The sequence below is a fragment of the Bombina bombina genome, chromosome 6, assembly GCF_027579735.1.
Source record: "Bombina bombina isolate aBomBom1 chromosome 6, aBomBom1.pri, whole genome shotgun sequence".
NCBI classification, from domain to species: Eukaryota; Metazoa; Chordata; class Amphibia; order Anura; family Bombinatoridae; genus Bombina; species Bombina bombina.
In genome coordinates this window covers 318,783,352-318,802,845 of record NC_069504.1, presented here as the reverse complement: position 1 = coordinate 318,802,845, position 19,494 = coordinate 318,783,352, and the positions used below count along the sequence as shown (strand labels likewise).

Sequence of the window (19,494 nt, the reverse complement as noted above, 5' to 3'; positions counted from 1 at the left end):
TGTGTCCGGTCCACGGCCCGCCCTGGTTTTTTAATCAGGTCTGATGATTTATTTTCTTTAACTACAGTCACCACGGTATCATATGGTTTCTCCTATGCAAATATTCCTCCTTAACGTCGGTCGAATGACTGGGGTAGGCGGAGCCTAGGAGGGATCATGTGACCAGCTTTGCTGGGCTCTTTGCCATTTCCTGTTGGGGAAGAGAATATCCCACAAGTAAGGATGACGCCGTGGACCGGACACACCGTTGGAGAAAGTAATTTATCAATTTAGGGTTCTCTTCTTCTTCAAGACCTTTTTGGACTTTGTCCGCTTCTCCTTGTGGTTTGGGTCACCTTCTGGGGACTTGGATTCCCTTTGGGAGTTGGTTGATCCTTTTCGGGATATTAGACAGTGAGGTCTTTTTGGGCTCCGGTTAAGGGTCCCTCCCCGGTGTTGGAAATGCTCTGCATTTCCTTTGGGGGTAAAATAGGTCCTAGGGACTTTCCATTCATATGGTTCAAGTATTGCCATCCATGTGGCATCCAAACCCATGTTTAACTGTCCTCTGACTTATCTGAGGTGATGTGGAGACTTGTTCTGTTTGGGTGACTTGTTCTCACTGTTCCCCTTGTGGATGGAGCTCCTGACTAGCTGGACAGGTAGCTTAGCATACTAATGCTCTGTGGCTACTCTGCACTGTAACAAACCGAGGGTTGCAAGTTCAATCCCCGGCGAGGTCTACTTAGCCTTTCCTCCTTTCGAGGTTGATAAAATGAGCAGAGCCTTGAGTCCCTTAAGGGGGATTATCCACGCTTTCAAGCACAATCATGTTAATGTTGCTTGGACGCCTGTTAGCTCTAGCGTCCTTATATGGCCTTGCAGGGCCTTAGCTCTTTTAGAGTGTTGGGCTCTTGCAAGGGGTGGTCTCTTCCCTTTGGGTCGGGACTTGCAAGGGCTTCTTGCTCTTGTTACCTGGGTTAATCGGGATTTTTCCCTGGGAGGACTGTTTTTGATCTGAAAAATAAAGAGTGTGGTGTATACAAACATATACCACACTCATAGGGGGCGCTTTCTGGTAGCTATAACACCAATACAAAATTAGAATAATCAATCAAAATAAGATAATCAATCAGAAAAACAATTCAAATTCAAATAAAAAAATGTCCATACACACAATCTTGATAAAAGGAGGCAGATCTCTGTCATAGGACAGTCATCCTGGTGTGTCGTGGTCTGAAGAAAAAAAGGCCTTATCAAGGATTTTCTGGATCTGGAGTCTTAGCTGATGGTGATCAGTGAGCTGGACCACTGCTTAGGTTCCAGTCTGCTACTTCAGCACCATTTGGGTGCGCCTCACTTGTGAGTACATTTTATCCTGTTGGTTCTGTGTTTATGTGCCTTGACGTTACTAGGCCATGTATGGCGCCTCTGTTCCTTTTTTTCTGTTTTTGATCTCAGACAAAGGATTTATGTTCCTGGAAGATTGTTTAATCTAAACATTTATGGGGCCCGTACTTCTTGTCCTGATCTTCTGGTTGTCGATGATTTTACTCTGCGTTTTCACTTTGTGGATCCCGCTGTGGGATGTTAGCGGACCTTATGATCCTAGAACTGGCCTTGGGGTTCCAGTTTCCGGGGTACTTGGACTTAGCCCTTGTTCTGGCTGTTCTGTTTTTCAACTTGGCCAGATTTACTGTGAGCCTGGGCTCCTCGGGGCTTGTCTTGTGCCGGACGATACGGTTCCGTTGGGACAGCCAACTGACGTAACCTGATGGTGGGCTGTTCTTGCCTAGCAATCGGAAGGTTTTCAGTTGCTCAGCTGTCACTCTTGCGCCTGGTATGTGTGCTAGCTGGATGGTGTTTTAAGGGGTACTTTCCATGTTCATCAGTGATGTGGCCCTGTGTTTTCTTGGTTCTTCCTACGACCTCCTGTCTTATGGGCAGGTGTCTTATTGATGCTCTCCTCTTCTGGGGGCTCGTTGTCCTCCATGCGGAGGTGTGGTTCCTTTTTTAGGGCCTCTCCTGTGTTTTGGAGATTGGAACAGATGTTTTATCTGGTTTGGGGATTGGTCGGCTCTTTGAGTTGTTCCTTTCCATCTGGGGAGCTGCTGGCTCCGCATTGAAACTTTACTTGGTTGGCTATTCTAGAACTCCTTGGGTCTAACGTCTGCTTGAATGTCTCTAGGTTGGAGTGGCTCTGTCCATTTTTACCACCCTCTTGGGGGCCGGTCTTGGGGTTCCTTTTTGTTACCCTGCTTTCAGATCTGCCGTTGCTTGGGCTGGTCCGGTTAGGTGTAGGATCTGTGCTTCTCCCCCTTTGAGATCTGTGAGTAGGCTTGGATTGCCTGGAGTGTGCCCTCTGCCTTGGAGGTTGGGCAATCTGATATTTTGTTCGACCATTTTTTCCTTATGGATAGTTACTGGACTCAGATGTTTATCTTTCTGAGTTTGCTACCCATAAGTTTTCTGTTTGCTCAGTCTCTGAGTTCTGACGTTTTGAGGACTTTGTCTTCAGCTGTCTTTTTCTGTGCTATTGCATGATGTTTGGGAGATTTTTCTTCTCCTTGATGATGCCCGGTTTGCTCCTTGTGGTTCTACCTGGGTTGGGCGTCATCTCCGCTTGTTCTCAGGATCCTTTCGGGTCTCCATGGACTTGGCCTTCTTTAAAGGTTTTTTTTCCTTTATTGGATCTTTCTGTACCTTTTGGGTATCCCTTTGGCTCCCCCTTATTCTCTCCCTTTTGGGGATTTTGGTACTTGTGCTAGTAAAGGGTTGTGTGGGTCTGACTGCTGGTTGACGGTTCTCCTGGAGGAGTGTTGGCTCAGTGAGTCTGCTTGCGGTGTCTAGTTAAGCTTTCGGACTATCTGCAGGTCAGTGTCCTTGGGGCCTTTTTCCTTTCTAGTTTTTTTGCCCGGCTCTGACGAAGCAGGCTTTGGTTGGGTTGTGCTTTTTTCAGGCCTGGTGCCCTCAGAATGGGCCACCTAATGTACCCTCCCATTCTTGCATTCAGTGTCCTCTATAGCTTGGGTATTGTTTTCCCAAAAGTAATGAATGCAGCTGTGGACCCTTTCTATTTATGAAGAAAAACTTAAATTATACTTACCTGATAATTTTCTTTTCTTCAGATGGAAAGAGTCCACAGCTCCCCATCCGTATTTTTTTTTGTGTGGCGTCTCTTATTTTTTATTCTTCTGGCACCTTTTCACCCTGGTATTTCTTCTACTGTTCCTTGTTCCTTGGCAGAATAACTGGGGAATGAGGGAAGTGGGAGGAGTATTTAAGCCTTTGGCTGGGGTGTCTTTGCCTCCTCCTGGTGGCCAGGTTCTTATTTCCCAAAAGTAATGAATGCAGCTGTGGACTCTTTCCATCTGAAGAAAAGAAAATTATCAGGTAAGCATTATTTATGTTTTTTATTTTAAATATATAGGTGTATATTTCTCCAACATAGGTGTGTCCGGTCCACGGCGTCATCCTTACTTGTGGGATATTCTCTTCCCCAACAGTAAATGGCAAAGAGCCCAGCAAAGCTGGTCACATGATCCCTCCTAGGCTCCGCCTACCCCAGTCATTCTCTTTGCCGTTGTACAGGCAACATCTCCACGGAGATGGCTTAGAGTTTTTTAGTGTTTAACTGTAGTTTTTATTATTCAATCAAGAGTTTGTTATTTTAAAATAGTGCTGGTATGTACTATTTACTCTGAAACAGAAAAGAGATGAAGATTTCTGTTTGTATGAGGAAAATGATTTTAGCAACCGTTACTAAAATCCATGGCTGTTCCACACAGGACTGTTGAGAGGAATTAACTTCAGTTGGGGGAACAGTGAGCAGTCTTTTGCTGCTTGAGGTATGACACATTCTAACAAGACGATGTAATGCTGGAAGCTGTCATTTTCCCTATGGGATCCGGTAAGCCATTTTTATTCACACAGTAAATAAGGGCTTCACAAGGGCTTATTAAGACTGTAGACATTTTCTGGGCTAAATCGATCATATTTACACATATTTAGCCTTGAGGAATCATTTAATCTGGGTATTTTTTGTAAAATAATATCGGCAGGCACTGTTTTAGACACTTTATTCTATTGGGGCTTTCCCTAATCATAGTCAGAGCCTCATTTTCGCGCCGGTATGGCGCACTTGTTTTTGAGAACAGCATGACATGCAGCTGCATGTGTGTGGAGCTCTGATACATAGAAAAGTCTTTCTGAAGGCATTATTTGGTATCGTATTCCCCTTTGGGCTTGGTTGGGTCTCAGCAAAGCAGATTCCAGGGACTGTAAAGGGGTTAAATATAAAAACGGCTCCGGTTCCGTTATTTTAAGGGTTAAAGCTTCCAAATTTGGTGTGCAATACTTTTAAGGCTTTAAGACACTGTGGTGAAATTTTGGTGAATTTTGAACAATTCCTTCATACTTTTTCGCAATTGCAGTAATAAAGTGTGTTCAGTTTAAAATTTAAAGTGACAGTAACGGTTTTATTTTAAAACGTTTTTTGTGCCTTCTTTGGGTCCGAAACCAGTTTCGAAGAAGGAACGTTTGTTGCACAATTTGGATGTTGTTCGCGCTCTAAAATTCTATTTAGATGCTACAAAGGATTTTAGACAAACATCTTCCTTGTTTGTTGTTTATTCTGGTAACAGGAGAGGTCAAAAAGCAACTTCTACCTCTCTCTCTTTTTGGATTAAAAGCATCATCAGATTGGCTTACGAGACTGCCGGACGGCTGCCTCCTGAAAGAATCACAGCTCATTCCACTAGGGCTGTGGCTTCCACATGGGCCTTCAAGAACGAGGCTTCTGTTGATCAGATATGTAGGGCAGCGACTTGGTCTTCACTGCACACTTTTACCAAATTTTACAAGTTTGATACTTTTGCTTCTTCTGAGGCTATTTTTTGGGAGAAAGGTTTTGCAAGCCGTGGTGCCTTCCATTTAGGTGACCTGATTTGCTCCCTCCCTTCATCCGTGTCCTAAAGCTTTGGTATTGGTTCCCACAAGTAAGGATGACGCCGTGGACCGGACACACCTATGTTGGAGAAAACAGAATTTATGTTTACCTGATAAATTACTTTCTCCAACGGTGTGTCCGGTCCACGGCCCGCCCTGGTTTTTTAATCAGGTCTGATGATTTATTTTCTTTAACTACAGTCACCACGGTATCATATGGTTTCTCCTATGCAAATATTCCTCCTTAACGTCGGTCGAATGACTGGGGTAGGCGGAGCCTAGGAGGGATCATGTGACCAGCTTTGCTGGGCTCTTTGCCATTTCCTGTTGGGGAAGAGAATATCCCACAAGTAAGGATGACGCCGTGGACCGGACACACCGTTGGAGAAAGTAATTTATCAGGTAAACATAAATTCTGTTATCTTTATACACCAATATATCTATTCATATAGATATATAGGTATTTATATTTTACATTAACATTATCAGATATATTTAGAAATATATATTTAATAAGGAAAAATAAGAAAAATTGATGTGAAGAACATTGGAATGTAAAATATGTGTAACACGCTTCAGATTTCTTGCTCTACGTTCAAGTTAGTGCACATTATTAATTAGTTATCTTAAGGCACATTATTGAAATATTTATTATGAAACATAATTATTACTACATATATATATATTTTCCCCCAGGAATTATTTAGAATATTTTAGCACATCTGTAATGATTATTTACATTATTAACATTTTTCAATATTTTATATTTAATAAATACATAACGCGCCTTATGATAACAGATGTCGGGTTAGCGTACATGAAGATTTAATGTACTCCTATCAGGTAATATTCTAAAAAATACATAGAATATATATTTAATATTTAAATTGTGCCCTAAGATAACTAATTTTTCATGTGCGCTAACCTGAAGAGAGTTATGCATATTTTACACTGCAGTGTTCTTCACACAGAAAAACCATGTAATTTTTATTTTTAAATATATATTTCTTTACATATCTTATAATGTTAAAGTAAAATGTATACCTATATATTTATAGGAATCAATATACAGGTATATACAGTGAGTGTATGTGTGTGTATGTGTGTATATATATATATATATATATATATATATACTGTGAATTAACCAATTCAAACAGCTGTGCTTAGTCAATTTGAGTCTTGCTCCTATAGCAAACTCAAATGAATTGTAATGTTGGGCGGCCAATATTCTCAAAAAAGCTTATTGTGCCATGTAATTATGTGCTTTGTGTTAGGATTTTAGTTAGATTCATGTATCAATCGCAGACGATGCTATACTCTGGTGCATTAATATTTGAAACTATAATATTGTACAATTTGTTAGTAGCGTGATCCAATTTAAGCGAGAGAATCTGATAATTTATGATAATATACTGCAAACATTATCTAACCAAATAGAAACTTCAAAACAAAATAGAGGAGCACTCTTACAGCAACGGATAGAAAAATAATAAAAAAAGGCCTTTATTTCTTCAATTAAAATTCAGTTTCAAAGCGGATCCTCACAGCGACAGTGAGGATACAAAGAGGAGCTTGCTCCTCATCTAACTGCTGCTGACGCGTTTCGGCTATCAAATACAGGTGCCATTTGTCCCTTTGAACTTTACTTAGTTATTATCTTACCAAAGCCACGTTATATTTTAAGTTTAATTTAAGAATTCATTTTAAACTGTTTTACTTATGCATTTTTGCCATATAGATTGCAAGGTATAATACCAAATTGAAATGTTGCATCAGTTTAAGTCCACTGTGTTCACAGATGGCTTCTCCTAACCTCGTATCATTGTGTCTTGTTTGTTAGGCTTTTCTGCAGCCACACCTGCTTGGCAATGAATTTACGCATCTAGAATTTCCAAGGCGAGTACAGCGTAAAGAACTGGGAAAGATGATGCTATTCAGAGACTTCAATATGACAGGCTGGTAAGACTATGCTCTTTTTTAATTATAAAAAATATACCATGTAGTAAAACATTTTTTTATCATTAAAGAGATATGAAACTCAATTTACATTATCAAATTTGTTTTATTCCTATGATATTCTTTGTTAAAAAAGATACCTAGGTAGGTGTCTGGAACACTACATAGCAGGAAATAGTGCTGCCTTCTAGTGCTCTTGCAAATAGTTAACATTCTTGCAAAGCTGCTGCCATGTAGTTCTCCAGAAATGGGCAGGTTCCTAAGCTTACATCCCTGCTTTCCAACCAAAGAATAAGAATAAAGAAAAATTGATGATAGAAGTAAATTAGAGAGTTGTTTCTAATTGTACGCTCTATTTAAATCATGAAATAAAAATTGGGGGTTTCATATTGTTTTAAAGGGACAGTCTACACCTTAGTCATTTTAAAGTTTTACCTTAGATTAAGCTGCAAATAGCCTCCTGCACCCCTTTCTATATCATGCAGCAGGAGCGGTAAAAAGGTTATTTTAAAAAGAATATTGTTTCTGACTTCCTTAAAATGGCTGCCAAACTCCAACCAATGATGACTTCACAATCCGAGCTGCATATGACGTCCAATCACAAAAGCCTCACTAGTTGGATTCAGCAGACTGTCAATGCTATTCATCGGTGGGCCCATATGCAGCTCAGATTGTGATGTCATCAGTGGGCAGAGTTTGGCAGCCATATCAAAGTAGCCAGAAACAATATTCTTTTTAAAATAAATTTTGTACTGTTTCTGTTGCATGATATAGAAAGGGGTGCATGAGGCTAAACAAAAAGGTAGTTATGAATATTTTACATTCCAATCTTTGTCACATAGAGGAAAATTATCTTTTTATTTTTAAATATATATATATATATATATATATATATATATATATATATATATATATATATATATATATATACAAAACACGGAAGGGAACTGCACTCATACTCATACCGGACCGGGTACACATCCCATGACCCTGCAACATGCTCAGCCCTGGGTGCCACTGGCACTCACAGGAAGCTGTGCTGTCCCCAGAGCCAGAAGCAGTTAACCCCAGACAGGTCTGGGTGCAAGAACCATAGGGAAAATTACAAAACAAATTAATACAACACACAGAGAAAACCCAGCACTCACTTACAAGCTCTCAGCTAAGATTTAAAATCAAAAATGGAAAGGTTAGTCACCGCATCTGGCCAAATGGGACAAGCTCAGGTACCACGTCAAGGTCCTTTCCAATACCTGAGACCCTAAAACAGCCACACAATGCAAGCTTTCAAATCCAAACAAACTGAAAACAAGGGAAGGGTGCACAGGAATATGTAACCACCCTAGACATATACAAAACACGGAAGGGAACTGCACTCTCATACCGGACCGGGTACACATCCCATGACCCTGCAACATGCTCAGCCCTGGGTGCCACTGGCACTCACAGGAAGCTGTGCTGTCCCCAGAGCCACAAGCAGTTAACCCCAGACAGGTCTGGGTGCAAGAACCATAGGGAAAATTACAAAACAAATTAATACAATACACTGAGAAAACCTAGCACTCACTTGCAAGCTCTCAGCTAAGATTTAAAAGCAAAAATGGAAAGGTTAGTCACCGCATCTGGCCAAATGGGACAAGCTCAGGTACCACGTCAAGGTCCTTTCCAATACCTGAGACCCTAAAACAGCCACACAATGCAAGCTTTCAAATCCAAACAAACTGAAAACAAGGGAAGGGTGCACAGGAATATGTAACCACCCTAGACATATACAAAACACGGAAGGGAACTGCACTCTCATACCGGACCGGGTACACATCCCATGACCCTGCAACATGCTCAGTCCTGGGTGCCACTGGCACTCACAGGAAGCTGTGCTGTCCCCAGAGCCACAAGCAGTTAACCCCAGACAGGTCTGGATGCAAGAACCATAGGGAAAATTACAAAACAAATTAATACAATACACAGAGAAACCCAAGCTCTCACTTACAAGCTCTCAGCTAAGATTTAAAAGCAAAAATGGAAAGGTTAGTCACCGCATCTGGCCAAATGGGACAAGCTCAGGTACCACGTCAAGGTCCTTTCCAATACCTGAGACCCTAAAACAGCCACACAATGCAAGATTTCAAATCCAAACAAACTGAAAACAAGGGAAGGGTGCACAGGAATATGTAACCACCCTAGACATATACAAAACACGGAAGGGAACTGCACTCTCATACCGGACCGGGTACACATCCCATGACCCTGCAACATGCTCAGCCCTGGGTGCCACTGGCACTCGCAGGAAGCTGTGCTGTCCCCAGAGCCACAAGCAGTTAACCCCAGACAGGTCTGGGTGCAAGAACCATAGGGAAAATTATAAAACAAATTAATACAACACACAGAGGAAACCCAGCACTCACTTACAAGCTCTCAGCTAAGATTTAAAAGCAAAAATGGAAAAGTTAGTCACCGCATCTGGCCAAATGGGACAAGCTCAGGTACCACGTCAAGGTCCTTTCCAATACCTGAGACCCTAAAACAGCCACACAATGCAAGCTTTCAAATCCAAACAAACTGAAAACACCTTATATATATATATATGAACACATAAATAAGCATGTAAATACATATATGCACACATATATACACCCATACAAATATTTGGAAATATGTATATACGTTATAGCCCTTTCCAGTCAAACACCTTGTCATATACCATATACCGTAAATCCCTTAAAAAAAATAATTAATATTTTTATAAATATTTTTTAGCAGATAGTGTATATATGAGTGTAACACTTTATTTTGATGTGTTTGGTGCACATTTTTATTTTTACCCTTACACTTTATGCAAGGTCTTTACGCTAACTCGATAAGCGCAAATTTTGTTTTCTTTCAAGCCCACCCATTTGCTTTCAACTTTTAATATGCGCTCAAGTTACCAAGGTTGCGATATTGCTTTTAGCGTCCCGCACTATCAATAGCTCGCCAATTGTAATCTACCCAGTATGTTTTGGTTTTGATTGTAGATTTATGTACGTATTAAATGGCAACAAAGCTTACATTGATACCAAAATAAAGTTCTGACTCATGAAAAAAGCAGGGAAATTCCTGGTTTCAGATGTACCTAAAATAGAAATTCAGAACTTTTCTGGCAACTTCATTCACCTATTCCAAATTTAAACTTTTGTCTAACCGTATTTATTATGTAGTGCTCAGTTAAACTTAGTATCTTGCAACCATAATATGTCTGAAAATTTCCTAGAATGCAAAATAACCTTCATTGTTATTCCAGTAAATTTGAGATAGGCAACATATTTTGCATGAGGAAAAAAAGCTTTAGAAGTAATTAGCTGAACTTATATGTTATAGAATGAATATTTAACATGCAAAATAGCTTTACAGCAAAAATATTACAGATACTAGCAGAATAATTCAAGATCACCTTGAATACACTGTCCTTATCAAATCAGTTTAGCTTACACAGTTTCTGACACAAACAATACATGATATTATGGCTGGGCCTTCTGGCTCCTTTAGATATCATGTATAGGCCTTTACCCTAAAGATTCATATAATTTTTTTTCTACTAAGGTTTAAGAAGGCCTTCACATAAGTAAGCTTGGTTTTATAGTCTTTAATTAAGTTTATTAGTATGCAAGATTACATTTTCTTTCTAAGCCTGCTTTGTTGAGGTTTGGAGTCCTGCCAAGTAGCTCAGCATCAGGGAGTTGTTGTATTCCCCATTTCTAACTAGGAACATCTTTCAGTCTCTTAGGATCTGATTAAAAGAAACCCCACTTTAAAACAATTTCAAAAGGCTAGGAATGACCTTTCCTTTCACCGAGTTTCAGGCTCCTTTTTGCCAATAGTTATAGGTGATTAATATTCTCAGGGAGAGTGACGAAACAAGAACAAGAAAAAAAATAATTAGCTCATTTAGTTTGTGAAGTATAAGCTTGAATAAAATAGAGGTGGTGGTAGCTCTTTCAGTTTCTCGATTGCTCTTATCAAAGTCTTTTGACAAAGCATTTAACCCATGTAATGGGGTGGGGGGGATAAGCAGGTTGATATATGCCATCCGATGCTCTCTGGAAAGGATACCAACAAGCCTCATACCTATTTTTAATTTAAATTGATTTATTAAAGAGTTGTGAGGCTGTGTCTTTGTCCTATAGAAAGACATACAGCACACTTCTATAGATTGTCTAAAGTATTTGCAGCAGTGCTACTTAACTAGATCTACTTTTTTGTTCCTGGCTGCTGTCTTTAAGTTTCTTTAAGATTTTCCATAATGAGGTGTATTCAAAGAAGTCCTAACAGCTGGATTTTCCGTTTCTTTGTCTAAATTACCTTTTTTATTTATAAGTGAAACCCTGGATGGCTGTCCCTGTCATCGGACACTGACCTACTGAGTTAACACTAATGAGATCATCACAAAAAGCCCATAGAATTCTGAGCAATATTCTCACACGGTCCAGTATTCATAGTATATAATTTACAAGCCATTGAAAATTATTCTGTGTATATGTCACATAGTAAATTTAATGAGGAATTTATTGTTATTCAGAAAATGACAAATGGCGGTTAATTGTTTATCAGGAACTGTGTGTATAAATGCTATTTTTAAAGTTTTGTCAGTGGTTTCAGTGCCAGTTATTTCTATGTTGAAACTATAAATGCATTAAATATTTTATGCATCTTACAATTTTTAAAAACGTCTTGAAAAAATTAGAGATGTGGCTTCAATTAATTATGGTATATCAAGTAATTAAGTAGTAGAATAATATGATGATGAAAAAATTGTAACATCCTTTCAAATGGGCTGGGCTGGGCTCACACCCCACGCTGTGAGGTTGCTGTTTGCCACTTCTTCTTGCTTACTTTACTTTTATTTCATAAGATTCATAAGATGGTGAGAGTCTACAGACCATCACATGTGGGATTAAAGTCCAGTCGTACAGGAGGAGTCAAAACACCCCACACAACAGAGCTTTAATCCCTCCCACTTTCCCATAATTACTTTGTCAATGTTTTGCCTCCAGCAAGAAGTGATAGTGAAACCTAAAGTATTGATCTACACGTTAATTGAAAGGGGTTCTAAGACCTATCTGAGACCCATTGTCCCCCTCAGAGGGCTGGGAATAGGAAAAGGTACTATTTGTAATGTAATACACAACTGGTATAAATAAATCATTTGTAGCAAATTAAAGGGAGGACAAATTTACAGTATAATGTCCCTTTAATTACAGCTCACATCAGTATAGGATTGTGAAGTTTAAAAAATGTGTGGTGAAAATGGTCATGTGTTATTTAGATAATATCTTACCTTTTTTATTAATGTTTTTAAATATCAGGAATTAAGTACTGTACAGCAAATGATCTGCTTAAATACATATTTAAAATAATTTAACACTGTTAATATATACATACATACACACTGTATGGCCATAATTATGTGGTCACCTAACCATCACACTCATATGAGATCTCTGGACATTCCGTTCCAAAACCATGGGCATTAATATGGAGGCCCGCCTTTTTTTTTTTTGCAGCTATAACAGCCACCACTATTCTGGAAAGGCTTACAACATTTGTGAAGTCAGGCACTAATGTTGGATGAGACTGTCTGGATTACAGTTAGCTTTCAAATTCATCACAAAGGTGTTCAATAGGGTTGAGATCAAGGCCCTGTGCCAGCAACTCAAATTCCTCCACACCAAACTTGTCAAACCATGTCTTCATGGACATTGCTTTGTGCTCAGGAGCACAGCCATGCTGGAACAGGAAAGGACCTTCCCCAAACTATTGCCAGAAAGGTGGAAGCACCCAATTGTCTAAAATGTCTATACTGCATCATCAAGATTACCCTTTTATGAAACTAAGGGGCCTAGTCAAAATCCTGAATAAGATCCACAGGCCATTATTTTTCCTCCACCAACTAATCACTTTGCATTCTGGTAAGTAGCATCCTACTGGCACCTGCCACACTCAGATTCTTCCATGAGACTCCCAGACAGTGAAGCATGTTTCATCATTCAAGAAAACACGTTTCCACTACTCTAGAGTCCAGCATGCTTTACACCACTCTTGGCATTGTACATGTTGATGCTAGGCTTGTGCATGACTGCTCAGCCATGTAAACTCATTTCATTAAGCACCTGACACACAGTTAATTTATTGATGTTGCTTCTAGAGGCAGTTTGGAAATCTGTAGTGAGTTATGCAACAGATGACACAATAAATTCGTCATCACTCAGCGGCCCTGCTCTTTGAGTTTGTGTAGTCACTTTGTAGCTAGTCTATTGTTGCTCATAGAAGTGTCCACTTCAGAATAATAGCACTTACAGCTGACCGGGCAGGTCTAGAAGGGCAAAAATTTCATGAACTGGCTTGTAGCAAAGGTGGAATCCCATGACAGTGACAGTTTTTAGTCACTGAGCTCTTCAGTACAACCAATTCTACTGTCATGCACCTAGATTACGAGTTTTGCGCTAAACAGGGTGCAAAACTAATGCCAAAAAAGTTGTGTTATTTCACTCTCTATAGCGCTGCCGTTACGAGTTACTGAAAAGCTTCCTTTATGAAGGTTCTGGGAATGCTCTTGTCTATAAACAGAGCTCAAGGTGTTTCAGTGGCTCTATACCTAGACAACATATTGTTTATTCTCCATTTTTTACCTTTAGCAGTATCTCAAACCAATAGACATGTTGTCCTTTTGCAAACATGGTTGGAGAATCAATATTCAAAAGAGTTCTCTTTCTCCTCAAACCAGGGTCTCCTTTATAGGAGTTATTATAGAATCAAATTTAAGGAAACTTCCTTTGACAGATCAAAGGAGATCAAAATTGCAGACGTGTAAAACATAGTCAATATCCAATCCTTCAGTAGCTCTATGCCTGGAGGAGTTAGGTCTGATAAATGCAGCGTCAGATGCTATTTCTTTTGTGAGGTTTCACATGAGACGTCTTATACTTTGCATGCTACTTTAATGGTGCAAGGATTACACTTGGCTCTCTCAAAGAATCTTTTGGGTTCTGTAACAAGACAATCCCTGACCTAAAATTACAGTCTATTTCTCTGGGGGCGTCCTTTGTTCGTCCGACTTGGACAATAACAACTACAGATACAAACCTCTCAGGTTGGGGTGCAGTTTGGGGGTCCAGGAAAGCACATAGAGTTTGGCCTCCTTAGGACGTAAGGTTACCAATAAACATCTTGTAATTCTGTGCAATCTTCAGGGCTCTTCATGGGGGAACTCACAGTTCCCTAGAAATTAAAGAGTTTTTTTCCAATTTTGAATTAGACAAAAAACAATTTCTGTACGATTTCTGAGATTCATATTCCAGGTGTGAACAACTGGGAAGCAGGTTATCTCAGTCGTCAATCCCTTCATCCATGTGAATAGAATCTACATCTGGAAGTTTTCAATCAGATAGTAGAATGATGGGATCTCCCATCCCAAATAGACTTGATGGCTTCTCTTTTAAACAACAAGCTTCCCAGATAATTTGCAATTTCAATGGGTACTTAGGTGGAGTTTGTAGACACTCTAGCAGCACTTTGGTCATTTCATCTTGCTTACATCTTTTCATCAATTGTTCTGCTTCCAAGAATGTTAGCTTGGATCAAGCTGGAGACTTAAGTAATTCTGAATGCTCCAGCTTGGCCTCTCAGAACTTGGTTTGCAGATCTAATGCAGATGTCCAGCTTTCCTCTGTGGTCTCTTCCACTATGACACAACCTGTCTGGAGTTTGCAGTGAAAATGTTTTACAAGATTTGGAAAGCTTTTTCTTACTGGTGTGAAAAACGTGCATTCTTGCAGAATTCCATGATTCTTCAGTTTGCACAAGATGGTTTAGATATGGGCTAGCTAGATTTCTGCTCTTTTAGCTATCCCACAAGAAAATTGCTCATCTTCCTGACATTCAAAGCTTTGTTCAAGTTTTAGTCAGGTTCCTCAACAAAGGGGGCTTTTGGCACCCATCCCTGGGCCTACAGAAATAGAACACAATTCATAAAGCCAAACATTTAAAGATGACAAATTAACCAGCTATAAATATGCATATATGATAATCATAGATTTGAAAGATGTATATGTGTATTTATTCTGTGTTACAATGAATACTTCCAATTCATGGCACTTTGCCTTTGGTTTATTCAAAGTTCACAGAATATTTATTAGCGTATTATTTATTTATTTATTCATAAAATATTTTACCAGGAAGGATACATTGAGATGTCTCATGTTTTCAAGTATGTCCTAGATGAACTAAACATTGCATTGATAAAATAGGGTACAATAAAATACAAAAACATTAATAATAAACAATATAACAAAATTTAACCGAGAACAGATAGGAAATATATAATCAACCATAACAGGTGCATTCTGTTTTGAGATATGTAGAGAGGGATCTCTTAAAGGATTTTAGGCTAAGGGGAGATTTGAAAGTATTGATTACACTCATTAAAAAAAAAAAAAAAAAGACATTGTGATAGATATTCCTTTATCTAGACATACTATCAAAACAGATTTTGTTCTTCTGTTCCCCATACAGCATGGTTGGCTTATTAATCAGTAAAAAGTACATTTCTCTTGTAAAGGTGTATCCAGTCCAAGGGTTCATCCATTACTTGTGGGATATTCTGCTTCCCAACAGGAAGCTGCAAGAGGACACCCACAGCAGAGCTGTCTATATAGCTCCTCCCCTAACTGCCACCCCCAGTCATTCTCTTGCAGCTCTCGACAAGAAAGGAAGTATCAAGAGAGATGTGGTGAATTAGTGTAGTTTTTTACCTGTTTTTTACTGTTTTTACTCTCAGGCAGAAATTGGAAGAAGAATTCTGCCTGGAGGTTTGATGATCTTAGCGGTTTGTAACTAAGGTCCGTTGCTGTTTTCACACATAACTGAAGAGTATGGAAAGAAAACTTCAGTTGGGGGGACGGTCTGCAGATTGCCTGCTTTGAGGTATGTTCAGTATATTTTTTTTCTAGAGAGATGATAAGGTTTAGAAAATGCTGACAGTGCCTGGTATATTTGAGGTAAGCCTGATACAGTGATTTAACAGCAACTGGGATCATGCTTGCAAAAAAGGGTAATATTCATGTTAATACTCTTATTACTTAGTGTAAAAACGTTTGCATGTTTTAGAGTAAAAACGTTTTTTCTCTGAGGGTGATAAATCTTTATTTTGGGGCCTAGTTTTCCACATGGCTTGTTATATCACTCCTAAAAAAGGCACCCTGACTTTCAGTGCATAGTGGGAGGGGCCTATTTTCGCGCACTTTATGCGCAGTTAATCTTCAGACTGAGACATACAGTTTCCCTAAAGGAGTCCTCTGGCATCTAGGACCACTATAGAGGGTGTTTTTCCTGCAAAAAAATCGTGTTTAAGGGCAGGTAGGGCCATAGCAGAGCTGTGGCAGTGTGTTTGACTGTTTTTTAACGATTTTTCCGTTTTTCTAATCCGTTTTGGGGCCTAAGGGGTTAATCATCCATTTGCAAGTGGGTGCAATGCTGCTTTAGTCTCTTATACACACTGTAAAAATTTCGTAGAGTTTACTACTTTTTATCACTGTTTTGCAGTTTATGAGGTAGTTTTTTTCTCTTAAAGGCACAGTACCGTTTTTATTAATTTGCTTTTTCACATTTATTAAAGTGTTTTCCAAGCTTGCTGGTCTCATTACTAGTCTGTTAAACATGTCTGACATAGAGGAAACTCCTTGTTCATTATGTTTAGAAGCCATTGTGGAACCCCCTCTTAGAATGTGTACCAAATGCACTGACCTTTCTATAAGTTATAAAGACGATATTATGGGTTTTAAGGATTTATCACCAGAGGTCTCTCAGACTGACAAAATGGAGGTTAAACCACCTAGCTCTCCCAATGTGTCAGAACCTATATCTCCCGCGCAAGTGACGCCAAGTACATCTGGCGCCTCCAATGCGTTTACCTTACAAGACATGGCGGCAGTTATGAATCATACCCTCACAGAGGTATTGTCCAAACTTCCAGGGTTACAAGGAAAGCGAGACAGCTCTGGGGCTAGAACAAATACAGAGCTTTCTGACACTTTAGTAGCTATGTCTGATATACCCTCACAATGTACAGAAGCCGAAGCAGGAGAGCTTCTATCTGTGGGTGACATTTCTGATTCAGGGAAGGCGTTACTCCAGTCTGACTCTGAAATGACAGCATTTAAATTTAAGCTTGAACACCTCCGCTTGTTGCTCAAGGAGGTTTTAGCAACTCTGGACGACTGTGACACCATTGTAGTCCCAGAGAAATTGTGTAAAATGGACAAATACTTTGCAGTGCCTGTTTACACTGATGTTTTTCCAATCCCTAAGAGGTTTTCAGAAATGATTACGAAAGAATGGGATAGACCAGGTGTACCGTTCTCTCCCATTCCTGCGTTTAAAAGGATGTTTCCCATAGATGCCGCTACACGGGATTCGTGGCAGACGGTCCCTAAGGTGGAGGGAGCAGTATCTACCCTAGCTAAGCGTACAACTATCCCCGTCGAGGACAGTTGTGCTTTCCTAGATCCAATGGATAAAAAATTAGAGGGTTTCCTTAAGAAAATCTTTATACAACAAGGTTTTATTCTCCAGCCTCTTGCATGCATTGCCCCAGTCACTGCTGCAGCGGCTTTCTGGTTCGAGTCTCTTGAAGAGGCTCTTCAGGTGGAGACCCCGTTGGGTGATAACCTAGACAGGCTTAAAGCTCTTAAGTTAGCCAATTCATTTATTTCTGACGCCGTGTTTCGTTTAACGGTTAAGAATTCAGGTTTTGCCATTCAGGCGCGTAGGGCGCTATGGCTTAAATCCTGGTCAGCTGACGTTTCTTCAAAGTCTAAGCTTCTCAACATTCCCTTCAAGGGGCAGACCCTATTCGGGCCTAGACTGAAGGAGATCATTTCTGATATTTCTGGAGGGAAAGGCCACGCCCTTCCCCAGGATAGGTCCAACAAATTAAGGACCAAACAGACTAATTTTCGTTCCTTTCGGAACTTCAAGAGTGGTGCAGCTTCAACTTCCTCTACTACAAAACAAGAAGGAAATTCTGCCCAGTCCAAGCCAGTCTGGAGACCTAACCAGGCTTGGAGCAAGGGAAAGAAGGGCCAAAAAACCTGCTGCTGCCTCTAAGACAGCATGAAGGAGTAGCCCCCGATCCGGGACCGGATCTAGTTGGGGGCAGACTTTCTCTCTTCGCCCAGGCTTGGGCAAGAGACGTCCAGGATCCCTGGGCTCTGGAGATTGTTTCCCAGGGATATCTTCTGGATTTCAAAGCCTCATCTCCAAAAGGGAGATTTCATCTCTCACTATTATCTGCAAACCAGATAAAGAGAGAGGCATTCTTACGTTGTGTTCAAGACCTTCTGGTCATGGGAGGAACAGGGGCAAGGATTCTATTCAAATCTGTTTATAGTTCCCAAAAAAGAGGGAACTTTCAGACCAATCTTGGATCTCAAGATCCTAAACAAATTTCTCAGGGTCCCATCCTTCAAGATGGAGACTATTCAAACCATCCTACCTTTGATCCAGGAGGGTCAATATATGACTACCGTGGACTTAAAGGATGCATATCTCCACATTCCGATACACAGAGATCATCATCGGTTTTTCAGGTTTGCCTTCCTAGACAGGCATTACCAGTTTGTGGCTCTTCCCTTCGGGTTAGCCACGGCACCAAGAATCTTTACGAAGGTTCTAGGGTCCCTACTTGCGGTTCTAAGGCCACGGGGCATAGCGGTGGCCCCTTACCTAGACGAAATTCTGATACAGGCATCGACTTTTCAAATCGCCAAGTCCCATATGGACATTGTTCTGGCCTTTCTGAGGTCTCACGGGTGGAAGGTGAACGAAGAAAAGAGTTCTCTCTCCCCTCTCACAAGAGTTTCCTTCCTATGAACTCTGATAGATTCAGTAGAAATGAAGATTTTTCTGACAGAGGTCAGGTTGTCAAAGCTTCTAACTTCCTGCCGTGCTCTTTATTCCACTTCTCAGCTGTCAGTGGCTCAGTGTATGGAAGTAATCGGCTTAATGGTAGCAGCAATGGACATAGTTCTGTTTGCCCGCCTACATCTCAGACCACTGCAACTTTGCATGCTCAATCAGTGGAATGGGGATTACACAGATTTGTCCCCTCTGCTAAATCTGGATCAAGAGACCAGAGATTATCTTCTCTGGTGGCTATCTCGGGTCCATCTGTCCAGGGGAATGAGCTTCCGCAGGCCAGAATGGACTATAGTGACGACAGATGCCAGCCTTCTGGGCTGGGACGCAGTCTGGAACTCCCTGAAGGCTCGGGGTTTGTGGACTCAGGAGGAAGCCCTCCTTCCGATAAACATTCTGGAACTAAGAGCGATATTCAATGCTCTTCAGGCTTGGCCTCAACTAGCTGCGGTCAGGTTCAGAAGATTTCAGTCGGACAACATCATGACTGTAGCCTATATCAACCATCAGGGGGGTACAAAGAGCCCCCTGGCGATGTTGGAGGTTTCAAAGATAATTCTATGGGCAGAGGTTCACTCTTGCCATCTCTCAGCTATCCATATCCCAGGAGTAGAGAACTGGGAGGCGGATTTTTTAAGTTGGCAGACTTTTCATCCGGGG

At 40.4% G+C, this 19,494-nt stretch overlaps 1 protein-coding gene across 1 annotated transcript in view; it reads left to right on the top strand.

Annotated features, from left to right (window-relative positions):
- The window catches only part of PPM1H (protein phosphatase, Mg2+/Mn2+ dependent 1H), a 683,070-nt gene that overhangs the window by 572,680 nt on the left and 90,896 nt on the right, over window positions 1-19,494 (top strand). The window contains exon 6 of the mRNA XM_053716939.1: window positions 6,770-6,888. Coding sequence (XP_053572914.1) covers window positions 6,770-6,888 — 119 coding nt within the window. The remainder of the gene's footprint in view (window positions 1-6,769; window positions 6,889-19,494) is intronic.